Source organism: Maniola jurtina, chromosome 27, assembly GCF_905333055.1.
Source record: "Maniola jurtina chromosome 27, ilManJurt1.1, whole genome shotgun sequence".
In the NCBI taxonomy this organism is placed as follows: Eukaryota; Metazoa; Arthropoda; class Insecta; order Lepidoptera; family Nymphalidae; genus Maniola; species Maniola jurtina.
Window position 1 is genome coordinate 1,626,113 of NC_060055.1, and position 16,670 is coordinate 1,642,782.

The window sequence follows — 16,670 nt, forward strand, 5'->3', positions numbered from 1 at the left end:
CAAAGAGCATGTCATTGTATTGATGTTAGATTTTATTTGTAATTCACAATTTTCAACTCTTTCTTTTAGGTATTCATACAAATCTTGTAAATCGTAAGCACCTGGTTGAATAAGAATTCTTTTTTTCTCTTCTCCATATTCAAACACATTATTATTATAGTCTACATTTGGAATTGAATTAAATGCAGAAAAATATACTAAGCCACACTCATATTCGTCTTCCAAAATAAGAGGAGGGGCGTAAAATGATTCTAGAATAGATTTTTCACCCACGATCGTGAGTGTAATAGACATGATGGTTAAATGAGCTTACATATTTTTGTATCATCTATTTATTTTCAATTTTTATTCCAAAAATTAATAAGAAATTTGATACATAGATGGCCACAGTTATAAGAATTAGATCCTTGATAATTGTCATAATTATAATTAATATTCGCTCCCACATATTTTACAAATTCTTTAGGCGGTTTCAAATTACCATAACTATCAAAGTATTCAATGTAATTATTTATTTTTGCATAGGCTACCCAATGAGTTCCAGGATTTTCAGAGCTATCTAAGTTGATGATACCACACTCTTTTTTAAAAGGATATTTTGGAAGTTCATTTCTCATAAATACACCTCTGAAATAAGGAATATTTTTTGAAATTTTTAGAATATCCAAGTTACTTAGAGCACGATTAGGTAGCCGCCGAATCAGTTTTTTTCCTTTGCTGTGTATATTCCCAAACCATTACCATAGGGCTTTATAAATAATCCTTTTCCGATACACAATGTTTCCATCTTCTCGTTATGTCTCTTTAGTTCTTGAAATTTTTTTTTCATTAAATTAATAGCATTGACTGCTTTCACTATACTAGCAGTACCACCCGCTAAGCTGCCCGCGGCAGACAATCCTGCAAATATGGGGACTAGTGGCAAAACCCCACCTGTCTTTGGTATGGGTATTATACGCGGTACATTAACTGAAGATGTCGCTGCTAATTCCTTAGCAGCAGCAAGAGCTAATTCGATTGCAGCTTTTTTGCATTTAGGTTTCAATTTATGGATATGTTTTTTCGCGCGAGATACAATATCCTTAAAGCTTTTCTTAAAACCAGCACCAGAATTACTTGTTTTCAAATTGTTAGATTTTCTTCTCAAAGTCATTTTACGCTTGGATGGTTGTTTCTCCATTTTTAATAAAAGAGAACTCTGCTCAGTATCGTAGATAATAAGAGACTGAAAGTTGTTAACATAAAATGTGTTTATAAAAGATTTAGTTTATCTATCCAACTGTTTTCACTAGGCGGCAGACCTAACCATTTGACATATAATTTATTTCCTTTTGTTTTTAAAACCTTTTCAATAAGATATATATCAGGATGTTTTGTTTTTTGTAATTCTTCAGTATAGAATGATCCTAAAATAGGTCGCTGTCTTGCATCTTTTAGAAGGTAAGTAATTGGATGAGTGTTTTGAACTTGAGCTATATTAAAAATTTCAGTTGACCAGTTGGGAGTATATCCTTTGTCAAAAGTTCCTTTGTATTTGCTTATTCTTACATAATCTCCAATTTTGAATTTTGAACGTTTCTGCGATGGTGCTGATAATTGTAGTAGTCTGTATCTTTTTAGTATATTTTGTTTATTCTTTTCATTAACTTTATCTGGAGCTGTACCAATTGTTCTGTGAAATGTGGAGTTATATTTTTTCATGATGTGCTCGAGGGTTCCATCATTCCATTTGTAATTCCCTTGCAAGCTAAATTGCTTGTACATTTTAGTTTTCAACGTTCTTATAAATCTTTCTACTATTGACGCCTTTTTAGTGGAATAAGTGGAATAATGATTTATACCGTATTTTTGTAATAATTTTTTGAAACAACTATTATAAAATTCTGTTCCTAAATCAGTTTGTAGATTTTTGGGAACACGACCTTTTTCTAGTAACTTACTAAATGCTTCAGTCACAGTTTCTTTATTTTTAAGTTTAAGCGGATATGCCCATGCATACTTTGAAAAAGCATCGATGACTGTTAAAATATATTTATATTGTGAATTATCTTTTGAGAATGATTGCATATCAACTAAATCGGCCTGCCATACATCATCAATGTCTTTAAGTATAACATGTCTTCGAGGAAAATTTTTCCTAACATTTTTATGTATTTCATTTACTACACTATCTTTGCTCATTTTTTGAATTTACGACTTACACCTTCTATATTCCTTTTTAGACTATTTATTTCTGATTTTAACTGCAACAATGTTTCCTCTACTGTTTTTAATCGTATATAGAGCCCATCTAAGAATTTGTCAACATATAGTTTAGTAGCACAGTCGTTTGGGTCAATGGGTGTACCAACATGTTTGATGATTTTATGTTGAGCATCAAAGATATTTTCTAAGGCAGAGCTATCCATTTTCAGTTTCTTGTGTACATGATGACCAAACTTGTTGACATTCATGTTCAACAGTGTTTATAGAACTAAGCAAAAATGTAACCAGGTTTTATTTTTATATACTTATTTTATTATACCAGCTTCTTTAAGTTCTTCAATTATTGATATAATCTCATTGTCATGACTAGTGTTGCCAGCATCTTTTGAAGCAATTAAAATTTTCAATCTATCTACTAACTCATTCGGATCATCCCAGTATATGAAATCTGTATTTTTTTTCAAAGTTTTAAGAGTTGGCATAAAACCACCTTGTTTTTTTTCTTTTAATTCACTATCAGTAAAGAGAGGTTTCACAATTTTAGTATATTTTGTCCCTTTATCGCCTTTAATCTGATTCGTAGGGTTATAATCTCTCCTATGTGCACTAGTATTGCATAAAATATCTTTATATACTAATTTATCTTGATCAGATACAATCTTTACATCTGGTTTACTCTGAAATAATAATTCTGCCAAACCTGGGGTTACTTCATAGGATCTATTTCCTATTTTAGCCATCATATTTTTGCTATGAGCATCACCATCTGAAAATGTTACTTTTGTATTTCCAATCATTAAATTACTATTTTCATTACGTACACCAAAAGGTACATTCAAATTATAGATTTCATTGCTTTTTTCAGGCGTTGGAGATGGAGTATAGAATTCTTCGATTTCTTCAAAATTTTGGGTAGAAGTTATTGGTTTTGGTGTTACATAATTTTTATCATCATTTTCTATGTTTTTAATTTTATCAGAAGTTGAAGGTGAACATGTATCTGGTAAATCATGGTGACTATTGTTTTTATTTTCTTTTTTTTGCAATACTATGGATTCTAATGGATCCGTTATGGATTTAAAAAGTTTGCGCCTTTTTAGTTCTAAATCATCTTCTTCTTCACGCATTTGTTTTGCTTTCTTTTTGATGGTTTCAATTGATTTAATTAATTGTTTCTTTACAACGGCTTCCATTTTTAAATTAAATATGGGTAGGTATTCTTACCAGTGCTCTCATTTGACTGACTAAATTTGTGTCTCGTATGTGGTATATAATTGTAAAATTGTTAGTCGAATTTCACGAATATGTCAAATGTTTTTCTGTACCGACCGTTATTTAGTTCGCAATCTTTGTTGATTGATAAAAACATAAACGGATCTTTCCAAATACTTGCACACAATTGTTTAAAGACATGCCAGCTCATATCAGAATTAACATGTTCCTTATATATATGTTTTAAGTTTATATCATCTTGCTTGAAAATAATTAAAAAGTTAACATTGTCACGTATTAATTGCTTAGGAATTTTTGAATATGTTTGGGTCAAGTAAAAGCAATCAATTTGTTTGTGTCTGCCCATCGAAAAATAATTTCGAATATTAACTTGATTTTCACAAGTCACGTCGTCAAAAATGAAAATAGAATTTCTTAAGGCTTCAGTTGGCGAAATAACTTCTTCACTATTTTTGAACATAATAAATTTAACATCTGGAGTATTTTGAAAAACTTTTTGTAGGAAACAATATTTAGATTGAAAAGTGGACTTTGAGTAAATATAAACATTTTGGAATTTAAGTCCATTTTCGTGCAATAATAAGTTTATCATAATATTTGTTTTCCCACAGTTGGAGGGTCCGCAAATTATGCATCGAATTGTGTTTGGTAGAAGTTTACTATGTCGGCTAAAGCATGGTGGTGGTGTTTCAACATCTATATAATTTATTTTTAATGATTCAGCCTGTTTTATCAACTTCATATTACTGATTGATGATAATTTTAAAAATGCAACTTATTAAATAACTTCATATTATTGCTAGTTGATTTAAATTTTAAGGTATTGCTTGTAGGTATCACATTCGTGTTTCACTTCGCACTTGTCTAGCGCACTATTATTTGTCGATGATTATATTAAAATGTAGGTATACATTTTAATTTAAACCTTGTGATAATAGTATGAAATTGAAATTCGTAAGAACTTAATATTAAACAGGTTCTAACATGTCGCTAGAGATTGCATAATGCGGACGAATGTCATACAAGTATATACAATTGTTTTGAAAACTTGACTCCATAGATTTGTTACTAAACAATTTTCATTCCCAGATCTTCTCACGCAAGGAACTCACTCGCTTCTGGTTAGTGAAAAAAATTACTTATATAATATTTTGACTGTATTCTTTTCTATTTTAGAATTTGTTTATTGATATTTTTATAAATGTTGTTTTATTGTTATATTTATAAAATTTTGTATTTTGTTACAGCATCATGTCGGACTTTTATTTCACGGATGACGAAAGAAACACAAGTATGAATAATCCATTTTATGGAGCTCAAGACTTGGATGCTATTTTAGAAAGAGAAGAAGAGAATAGATTGAAAGCTTTACGTGAGCAAAAAAATAATGAAACACTTGAAAATAACACCAGTTTGAAAACCATAAAAAAGAAAAATAAATTGTCTTTAAAAAAGAAGCTTCCAAAAATAGATCATGTGATTTCACCAGCTCCAGATTCATCTTTTGTTATACGGAAAAATAAAGCAAAGGGAAGCCACATTATAAAAATTGAAATACTTGAAATTGATAGTAAAGAACAGGAGAACAGTGCAAAGACTAATTTGAGTGTACAGTACATAGTGAGTGATAATTATGACAATATGATGGATGCTACAGAAGATTTAATTAATAGGATTATACAAAAGCTAAGTGTGCCTGAATAGTTAAATTTAATATTATTTTATTGTTATTTTGCGATTGTAAAAATAAAAAGCATAAATGAGTTCTAATTAAAGTATAAAGTATATTTTATATTTTCATATCATGCAAGTAAGTTGTAGTCCGAATATTTTCCATTAAGTAGTAAGTTTTTATAATACGTTAATCTTATGTTAAGTACTAAGTTTATGAAGTAATGTAAATAATTGGTTGAATTAATAAAGGGAATATAAAATATGTTGTGATTTTATTTGAAATAAAACACTGTGGTAAACTTAATCAAATTTATTAAATGCTAAATTACCATTAAAACTAATATTAAAATTAGACACATAAAAATTTGTAAAATACATAGGTACTTAGCATAATATTTTTACTAAAGAATCGTGCTGTAATGCCCCCAAGGCAAAGTTTTAAAATCATTTTCCATTATTTGCCTTTTATTATCATCACTATTTAATACTAATTTATTAATTTTCTGAGTAAAAACCTGATGATTTTTTGATCGTATGACAAACATATCATCTCTTATATTTTCATTGCAAAATAAGGCTTTCTTATATTTCTCAAAGTTTAATTTTTTTGTCACAGGCTTCGTGATACCCTTTGCTTTACTGATAGTTTTTTTCTCAGAAAGTAAACAATATAATTTTGCGCGTAAACCAACAAATTTAGAAATGATTTCTCCTCCCATTTCGTCTTTAAAATATCCAGGTATTTTCATATTAGCTTTCGGCATATTAAAAATATTATCATCTTCAAAATTGCTAGTAACAAAATAATGAATGTTATCTTTCATATCTTCATAAAAATCATCAGTTTTTACAAGATATAGTAAACTATCAGTATCCGTATAACATAACTGAACATTATTTCCATAGATTCTTTTTATGACCGAATAATGAAAATGATACAAATGCGTTTTCGACAGTTCAAGAATCGTGAATCCAATATATATTGGTCGATCTAAGACAATTTTTGTTTTTTTCAATTGAATAGCTACTAAGTTTTCAGAAAAAATTGATAAACTGTGAAAATGTGGTGCACTAATATATTTTTCCGCTCCATTCAATTTATTAGTATTATTTGTAGTATCTCTCCAAACGTTTACTAGTTTTACGTCAACCTGCTTCCTTTTGTTTTCTATCGTTTTTCCAAAAATAGAATTATTCTGCTTTTTAAAAAAGTCTTTCTCAAAATCAGACTTGGCATTTTGTCTGAGACTTGTGTTTAAAAAAATATAAGGCTCTAAAAAGTTGTCCTGATAAAAAGATAGCACTCTGTATATTTTTAAAAGCAATAAACCATTCTTTAAGCATTCTTGCAAGTGCATATAATGAATAACAAAACGATGTTTATTATATAAATTTGCCACCAATTTTTTGCTTTGATTTTGAGCAGGAGAATATTTTTCCGCAGCAAATGGTAGGTCTGAATGAGCATCATGAATATTATCCGGATAACATAAATCTACCTCGAGAATATATCCACACTGACTTTTTTTAGAAATGTTCCTTACATCAAAATTTTTAATTTCATTTTCATTTAAAAATTTAAAGTCACGCATTGGCATTTTTTGCATCATAGCAAAACCGTAAAGGTTGACACAGTCTAAATAAATTAAGTACGTACTTGACTCATTTTTATTGTAGGATGGTAAATATTTATTGTTTGCTTCAGCATATCTCAATGAACACTGGGCTAAACCACCTCGAATACCTTTTTCTAACATCTGATACATATCCACATCAGAAATCAAATCAAGCTCAACTTTAGTATATAACAACATTGCGTCCCAACTTAAAGATGGAGATGATACATAATAGCAGGGGTCTAAATTATAATAGTCTAAACTCATATTTCTGAACTTTTCAAAAACGTCGCATAGTAATAAGACATCGCATTGTAAGTATAAATCTGTATACTCTCCTAAGTTTTTTATACCAAAAGTTTTCCATATTTTTAAAGCGTGTTCGTAATCCTCAATGGAAATATTTTCACCTGTGAGTTTATTAAAAAAAATCGAATGTTTTGGTAACTTTGTTTCATTATATTTCTCCCATGCATCCATATAATCATAACAATAGACACCCTTTTTACAGGCCAAATTTAATAAGTGTTCATCCTTAATAAATACACGCATATGCTGAAAATCATTCGGATGAAGACTCTTTGCCAGTTTATCCAAACCCGAACTCAAAAAATTAAATGAATCGATAAACTTCAGTTGAGCAGCATTTGTTTTATCAATAGGTAAAAATTTTGTGAATGATATATATTTTTCTTTAGATTTTGGTATCAAGCTCGTTTTTCCGGTAATTTCTGATAATTCTTTAATAAATAAGTGGCAATCATAACCACTCAAGTTATGAAAAATGATCGGTATAAACGTACATTTTTTTGCATTTATGTTACAAGTGTTGTGAGCAGGGCCTCGGTATTTACCTGTAAAATGGTCATGATCCTTTACTATTATATCATATTTTTTAAACATTGTTTTACAGATGCAGCAAATTTTTGCTTCATTATATGAAGTCAACTCTTCGGTAGTAAGAGGAAACATTGGATTATTTGTATTTAAAATACCGTGCAATCTTTTTACATCTCGCGTAATGCTTTCAACAAATTTTTTACCACAGTTTGGTCCGCGATAGCTTACAAAGTCATTAAGCTCAGGTTTAGAATGGCAACATATGTAATAAGCGAAACAAGATGGTTCATGTGTTTGTATATCTTCAGTATAAAGAGATTTATTTTCGTTTGAATATTTACAAAGCAAGCTCTCAAAATCGCCATATATCACGATAGGAATTCTTTGAGTTCTCTCATAGTTTGAAAAATGCAACTTACTACCATCTTCTGGAAGTACAGTTTGTCTTTTAGCACAATCGTGATTGTGTAGTTTTTGTTCATTTGCGAAATATAAAAAACATTCATCACATAAAAATATTTTAGACTTGTGTTTTGTTAATTGCCTTCGCACAAGTCGGCCAAAGTCTTTAATCAAACAGTAATGGGCTTTGTCATTTTTAGTAATATATAATAAATTAACATGGGTAAGTTTTCGAGCTAAAGTCACATACAAAGGACCTGTAACTGTATTATTGGCTTCTAACCCATAAACATTTACACTAATAGTTGGATTGTTCTTCTCAAAGGTTTTAATATCTTCAATTCCCGGAGGAAATGTCATATTTCTTATGTCAAAAAGCAATGAATAATGAGGATATGATGAAACTCTATTGGAATTAAGTTTTGTAGGATACATTTTAGCAGCAATGCACCATAAAAAGCAACAATCATCGAAATTATGAATATTTAGACATGATTTTGTATTTCTTATATGTGATGGTAATGCCAAATATGATCCACCTTTCAGAGGATTATATTTATTAATATTTATCTCCAAATGACTGATAGAATCAATTGTCCAACCAGATTCTGACTGTTCGAATTCTGCGCATTTGCAAGTTAACTTTTGAGCACATTGTAATAAAAAATTATCAATATCAGTACTTTGGACTATAATACCATATTTAGTACTGAAAGATTTAATAGACTTTTCAAAATTTTTTGGTAAAATATACGAAACAAATAACTCAAAATTTACTTTAATGGCAGTGTGTTTCTTTAGAGATATATTTATGATCTCGCGTGTGGTTTTAAATATTTGTGAAAAAAAACTCTCTGGAACTAAAGTTGTAGAGGTCGGATTTACTTTGTAACTGACTATTCTGTTTCTAAAAGCCGTTTTTATAATTTGCACATTCTCATATCTAGATTGAAATAAACTATTAGATTTATGAGTATTTGTTCTGTTATGTGACGATATAGATGTTTTAACATAAAGGTTACACTCTTTGCAGAAAAACATTTTCAATTTCATAGAATTGCTTATCTTGTTTATCTATTTAGTATCTAGTTTCTCAGTTCTGGTTTTAATATTCTGCGTATAAAAAATCGGTAAGGAAATACAGCTAAATAATAAATCAAGCTATTGGCTAATAAACAGTAAACAGTTATTAATAGAATGGAAGTAATGCGATGTTTCGATATCAACATTCAAACATGTCAAGTATCTAGTTTGTATGGTTCTAGTTTCTCAGTTCTAGATTTTAAATTTTGGATAGTTATGAGATGACTGTATTAAAATAAAGTAATCTAGTTATTTTCAGACAATGTGCAGACTTAGTAAGAGTATAAGGGCTGTAAGTATCACGTTATTAATATCCCAACTTCAAATCTTTCGATATGAACATTTAGACATTTTTATTTAATTTTATATGGTTCTAGTTTCATATGGTTCTAGTTTTTATGTTTCTAGTTTCATATGGTCTAGGCTTTGTATGGTCTAGGTTTTGTATGGTCTAGGCTTTGTATGATCTAGGCTTTGTATGGTCTAGGCTTTGTATGGTTTAGGCTTTGTAATTTCTGTAAAAAAACACGTTAATTTAATTTTATATGGTTCTAGTTTCATATGGTTCTAGTTTTTATATTTCTAGTTTCATATGGTCTAGGCTTTGTATGGTCTAGGTTTTGTATGGTCTAGGCTTTGTATGATCTAGGCTTTGTATGGTCTAGGCTTTGTATGGTTTAGGCTTTGTAATTTCTGTAAAAAAAACACGTTAAAAAATATTTACAGGCACAAACATAAAGATAGTAATTTAATTGTCATACTTATTATATACAATATGTTGCAGATGAAATATTTTTTGAATTTATTTATGAAAATAATTTCTAAGATTTACAAAATTTAATTTACAAAATTTATCTTAGAAATTATTTTCATTTGCAGGGTATAAAATGGGCTGAATATTTTTTAGTTCAGCCTTACTATCATCAATTAATTTGGTGAGGGACTTCCATACCACCGAATTTAAATCAGTTGCAAGTTTTAGTGTGCAGATGGCATGCTTCCAACGCTCATTGTTCGCGAGTTTCTCCACTTCTTCAGAGTTGTAGACGCGCAGCTCGAAGTAGTAGCTGCCTTTCTTCGATGGGTCTGATTGGGATGTATACCCCGACGCAACGCGCCGACTGAGAAAACTTCTCAATTTCGCAGCGCGCACTGGCTTGCTAGTAGATTCATCCTGAAATTGAAAAATATTCAATTTAGTATCATCTGCGATAATTTCAACTCTCTACCTATTATGGTTCATGAGATAAAGCCCGCTGACAGACAGACGTCCGGGCGGACAGCGGTAGCTTAGTAATAGGATCCCACTGGTACCCTTCGGATATGATCCCTAACAAAATAATAACTTTAACAAACTATATTCATAAATTTATATACAGACCAATTGCCTAACAACATTCTTATTGGGAAGTCTTTTAAAAGCTTTAATCCAATAAAATATAAATAAGACAACTCACCTCAGATTCGGTAATAAACCTCCTCCGCTTAACAGATGGACTCGTAGGTGTATTTGGAGACGTTTCGGGTTCAGATTCCGATCCGCTCGATTCGAACGGATTCTTCGGAGCAGAAGAAGTCACCTCCTTTTTCTTGATCGTCTTCTTCCGCTTCACCTCACGTTTCTTCTTAAGAGACTTCGATGTTGATGGGGGCTGCACCAAAGCGATGGGGTCTTCGTCTTCGTCAAATGGATTGATGAAAGATGAAGAGGCCCTGAAAACAATTTAAGTAACTATCAACATGAAAACTCCAAATAAAAATTCAATAGGTACCTAGTTGCTTAATTCAAAAATAAACATATAAAATAAAAATACTTACATACTTTATTTCGACTGTTGTTGTCGTCGTATCCAAAACTCGGAAAGAAAGGAATGGTGACGCTTAGGATCGACCTATTTATACGCTCGAATTCTAAAACCTCTTTCATAATAAACGAAATGGATTGAAATAAATTAGATTTAAACATTTGCGCATGTAACTTTAAACACTAAATCATCACAACATAAAACTTATATTTGCGAAAGTAATCAGACTAGATTTATACATTCGTATGAACACTGTCTTACGTATAAATTATTGCCGCATCAGCTATAGGTGTTCGATTTTGAAGCATGGAAGACGCTGTTGTTTATAGTTACGCAGTGAATTGAGATCTAACCGTAAAAGGAATGGTATGCGTCGGACTCGCGATAGTTAAAATGTTAAAAGGTTATACATTTTACTACTTTCCATAGGTAGGTATAAAATTTGTGAAAGGTCTAATAATATTTGCTCCTATTTGATGCTTCAATCTTCTTCCTTGCGAATTTGATTTAAAACTTGAGTGGAAATCCTTTAATTTTCGACGTCAAAAAATATCCTGGATCCGTCTCCAAGATGTGAATTGTCTGTGTATCAAATTTCGGCAAGATTCAGCCGTTAGTCTTTAGTTTAGACAGACGCCTTTTTGCATCACTAATCATACTTATTATAAATGCTAAAGTGTGTCTGTTTGTTTGTTTATTGGTTCGTCCTTCAATCACGTCGCAACGGAGCAACGAATCGACATGATTTTTCGTGGGTATAGTAAAAGAACTGGAGAGATATAGACAACTTTTTATCTCGGAAAATCATAGAGTTCCCGCAGGATTTAAAAACCTAAATCCATGCAGATGAAGTCGTGGGGGCATCAGTGAATTTATTATATTAGTACGCATTGTACGTATTTTTTTCGTCCATTAATCTCTATTTATCAAAGTATTTATAACAATCGAAATATATTTAAATAGCGGGAAATGTGTCTAAATTCATCATTAAAGAATTAATTTTCGATAAATAATAATGTATGATAAGCTTGCACACCTTACTAGAAATCTGCTATAATATATTTTTACTAATAAATCTTTATCCAAAATTCATTGTTTGTAGATCAGAATGGAGTTAATATATCCTAAATATCCTCGCTATGCAACTCAAATCGCAAGATTGCGAAGTTTTGATACCTGGCCTCAAGATTTAAATCAAAAACCTCAAGAAATGGCTGATGCTGGTTTTTTTTATACAGGAGATAGTGATCGCGTGATTTGTTACTTTTGTGATGGCAGGCTCAAAGACTGGGGCATCGAAGATCATCCATGGTCGGAGCACGCACGCTGGTTTCCGTCCTGTCCCTATGTTTTACTTGTGAAGGGTGAAACATACCTACAAAGTGATAGCAAAGATGTTTGTGGTGCATCAAAAGTATCTGAACAATTTGTAAATAACAATATAATAAGTTCTTTTGCAGACAGAAACATATTATGTGTTGAAAATATTAAAGAAACACTTTGCTGCAAAATTTGTCTTGTAGAAGAAGTAGCTGCGTGTTATATACCATGTGGTCATGCTATAACGTGTACTAAATGTGCTTTATCGTTGGATAAAATGTTATGTCCGATATGTGGAAAAGCAATCGTTAATGTAATACGAATATATTTCTGATGAGCTATAAACATTTAAAGAGTCTACCTTTATCCAACCTATTATAAGTATGCGCAAGCCTCGAATCAATCGATCGAAATTCATACTAATGAATACAGCAATGCCGGATCAAGCAGAAACACGATCAATATACAAAAATAATTTGAGCGCAACAAATCAAATGGTTAACTATGCGAGAGCAAACTTTTAGACGTAAAATTATCATGCATATGGGCTCGTTCGCATTTCTTATGAATGCCGCAGTCTCGTCGAACTCATCGTATTATATCATCCACTGTGCGGTGCGGGCGTATGATATAGGATCCGCAATAACTAGTCATTGAGGATTTTGTCTCACTGTTGATAGTGATTAATTGTTGCTTGGATTTAGGAATACTCCATTTATTTAATGTGTTGTTGTGGACAGTAGCCTACATTGGGGATCCTGTATCAAAATTCATGGGGATTTTGTATCACGGTGAGCGTAGCGAACGAGCGTTAGCGAGAGTGATCCAAAATCCCCATGGATTTTGATACAGGATCCCCAATTCAACACTACTGCAATGGTACGCGCTACGTCTACGCTTACGCAGCCTGTGTGAACGAGCTCCCAAATCTTCGCTTTCTCTTTGCTTTCGTCTGGATGTAGTTAGAAAAGCCTATAAAAAGTAGTACAGGTCTTTAACTATATTCTTGCAAGAAATCACGTCCATCCATCCTGCGAAAAGTTAGGGATGCGCGGCCCATATCGAATCCCCGACCGTCCTAACCACTAGGCTATTAAAGTTAACAACACACAGCTTGTTTAGTATGGATTGTTTTATTTCAGATACGATCAAAGACTACAAAAAATAAGACAGAGACGAGACATCAGAAGTGTCAACCCTAGCGAATATGTGGAGAAGATTTTCCAAATGTACGGCAGCAATGAGTCCATGACGATGAACGTGACGGGATTCAACAGGCTGCTGGAGGGGCTGGACCTGCACAACCTGGTGGAAGGCGGGCAGCTGAAGATTGAGAACAAGAAGTATTTGTATGGGAATGGGGAAGCGAAAGAGGAGGTAGTCAATGTAAGTATAGATTAATGACAATGTCCTCTCGACCGAAGTCTCTATCCATATTGACATAGTCCGATGGGACGGAAACCCGACACGACCGGAGAGAGACAAGGTGCAAGACCGACGGGTTTACGTGCTAGCAGGTTTCATTGCATCCAAGCGCTAATCATAGCACATTCTGTCGCAAACCGTGTTTCCACCATAAAAACCTAGTTAAAATATGTTATATACATCGATGGTTAAAACAAGTCAAATAGGAAATACAGATGGAAATCATCAAATAACAAATAAAATAATTCCAATTATAAACAAACAATCAATCAATTTAGAGCCTCGATAGCTCAACGGTTGAGGAGCGGACTGAATTCTGAAAGGTCAGCGGTTCAAACCCTACTCGTTGCACTATTGTCGTACCCACTCCTGACACAAGCTTTACGCTTAATTGGAGGAGAAAGGGGAGTATTAGTCATGATTAGCATGGCCAATATTCTTATTTAATTATTTTTTAAATCTCATTTTCATAGCAGACAAATGATTTATCTAAATATTTTCTTTTTCAGTGCGTGAGCAGTGGAGAACTAATATCAACAGTGAACACAAGGTTAAAACCTCACGAACATAACCACGACACTAACCATGAGCATGAAGCAGAAAATATAATTTCTGAAGACACACTTAAAACTATATGCCCTATACTACTGTACCAAAAAGTTGCAAGCTCCTCTATAGAAATACAAGGATGTATTATAGAATCGAGCTTGCCTAACAGACGAAATAATAAAGACATTAGTACAATAAGTAAGCATGGAGAAACAGAAAATGCGTATTCCAAAAATATGTTTGCAGTGTGGTTGTATTCCTCGTTAAGTATAACAGCTATAAGTGCGTGTGGTTTGCTAGGAGTGGCCGTGATTCCTATAATGCATAAGACATATTATAACCATTTACTACAATTTTTAGTAGCGTTAGCTGTAGGGACGCTGTGTGGTGATGCGTTGTTGCATTTAATGCCTCATGCTATGAGTCCTTCACACGACCATGGCCATGAAACTGGTGTAGATACAAAAGTATCTCACAACGATGGTATGTGGAAGGGACTGGCTGCTATGTTAGGTGTAGTCTTCTTCTACTTCACTGAAAAAGGTTTAACAGTAGTAGTGGAATGGAGGAAGCGCCGTCAAAAGTTAGAAGATGATAAACTCCCTTCAAGAGTACGAGTATTGAAAGATGAAACTGTTGGAGGTTGCTCCGGTGGTGCGAAAGCGCCAATATCAAATGCGTCAAATTCTTTGATGAAAATCTTCAAAAGGGACGACAAAAGTGATCCAACTACCAAGACATGCAAACATAAATATTCAGAATATCCGTATTGTTATGATGAAATTGATACGGACACACACGACGATCATCATTTAAGAGACGGGTTACCACCAAGTCCCAAAGCAAATAACAAACATAATAATTCAGTAAGCGTTGTTTCCTCAAACGCTCTTAACAGAGAAGGCAAAGAGAATGAACCTACAGCTAAAGATTGGCTGTTGAAAGCAGAATCGACGCCGGCTGTGGTTGAAATGAATAATATTAAGCATAAAGAAGACGGTGTTAAGGATATGAAGGACGGTGACAGCTATACGGTTATACTTAGGTAAGAATGTTAATTACATATCCCAAATAACTTGATTTTTAGGGTTCCCATACCTCCAGAGAAAAAGAGGAACCCTTATAGGATCACTTCTTTGTCTGTCTATCTGTCTGTCGTGTCTGTCAATTCCCGTTGATCCCGTTCTTTTACCTGCTTTAATGCCACACGATCGACCTCTTTTGTTATAACAAGGTCATATCATCGTTTACCATCGCAACTTCTTCTTATTTCTTATCTCCTATCCTTCTTTCGCCACCACTTTTTTGGAATATTTCGTATTGGTTCCTTATATTGTAGCTTATGATCTACCTGTATTGAACAGATTTTGTACTTTTCAGGGAACATTCTCGAGCGCATCACGGTCATTCTCACTCTCACGGACATGTCCACGCGCCTCCTTCATCCATGTCCTCTGTTGCATGGATGGTCATTATGGGTGACGGCTTGCACAACTTTACAGACGGCATGGCGATCGGTAAGTAAAAACAATCAGCTCACTGCGCTCGTGAATTATACCCCATCATCATCATCATTATCATCTTCAACCTATAGTGTTCACTGCTGGGCATAGGTCTCTTGGGACTTCTACATACCAAAAATTACGTGGAAACTTGATTTTTTTTCCGGTATATAAAGTAGCCTATCTCACTCTCCTCAACTATCTCCATGCAACAAAACACGTCAATCAGTTGCTCCTATGAGGCGTGATTGAGGGACAAACACATTCATAATATTAGTTCACATTTATAATATTAGTATAAGATTAAATCTTTAACCACATTAAGCGATTAACGCCAAGGCTCAATAAAACCATACTTGAGCTGAAAGGCTTCTCTTTAAACGGATAACGGTTCATTGATTCTTATAAGGCTTTCGATACTGTCACGCATAAAAATTTTAATGTGTCGTACGAAAATCTTCCTTGGTTTCACCCTTTTCAAAATGTTTTCAGTGAAAAAGGATGCTACTATTTTTAGAGAAACTAGCTTTTATAACATCATGATTTTTTTTTTCGGGTGTTGTGCAAGGTTATCATTTTGTACCCATATTTTTCTTATTGTGTAATGAACTATTATATTCTTAAAACGTATATTCTTGTGTTTCAGGTGCAGCATTTGCGTCGAATATAGCTGGAGGTTTCTCAACAGCTATTGCCGTTTTGTGTCATGAGCTGCCGCATGAGTTAGGTGTGTAAAGACTATTTTTGTTTGTTTGTGTAACAGAATTGCCTATTAATGTCGCTCTCTTGGATAATAGCTAGCAAGAGAGGGTTCCGTCTTCGGTATTTTTTCCGACATTTTGCACGATGAATTAAAAACTATTATGCATAAAAATCTGTTATAGAATGTGCAGATAAAGCCTTTTCATGTGATACCCCACTTGGTATAGTTATCTTACTTTGAAAATTGAAACACATTTTAAATTTTTTTTTTGCGATGTAACCACAAATTCACGGTTTTCGGATTTTTTCCTTTA

General features: G+C 32.7%; 1 protein-coding gene across 3 annotated transcripts in view; it reads left to right on the plus strand.

Annotated features, from left to right (window-relative positions):
• LOC123879241 (zinc transporter foi) overlaps positions 1-16,670 on the plus strand; it is a 66,918-nt gene that overhangs the window by 47,869 nt on the left and 2,379 nt on the right. For all 3 annotated transcript variants that reach the window (XM_045926869.1, XM_045926870.1, XM_045926871.1), the window contains exons 3-6: positions 13,321-13,564; positions 14,113-15,197; positions 15,533-15,669; positions 16,301-16,381. In XM_045926869.1, the coding sequence (XP_045782825.1) occupies positions 13,321-13,564; positions 14,113-15,197; positions 15,533-15,669; positions 16,301-16,381 (1,547 nt within the window). The remainder of the gene's footprint in view (positions 1-13,320; positions 13,565-14,112; positions 15,198-15,532; positions 15,670-16,300; positions 16,382-16,670) is intronic.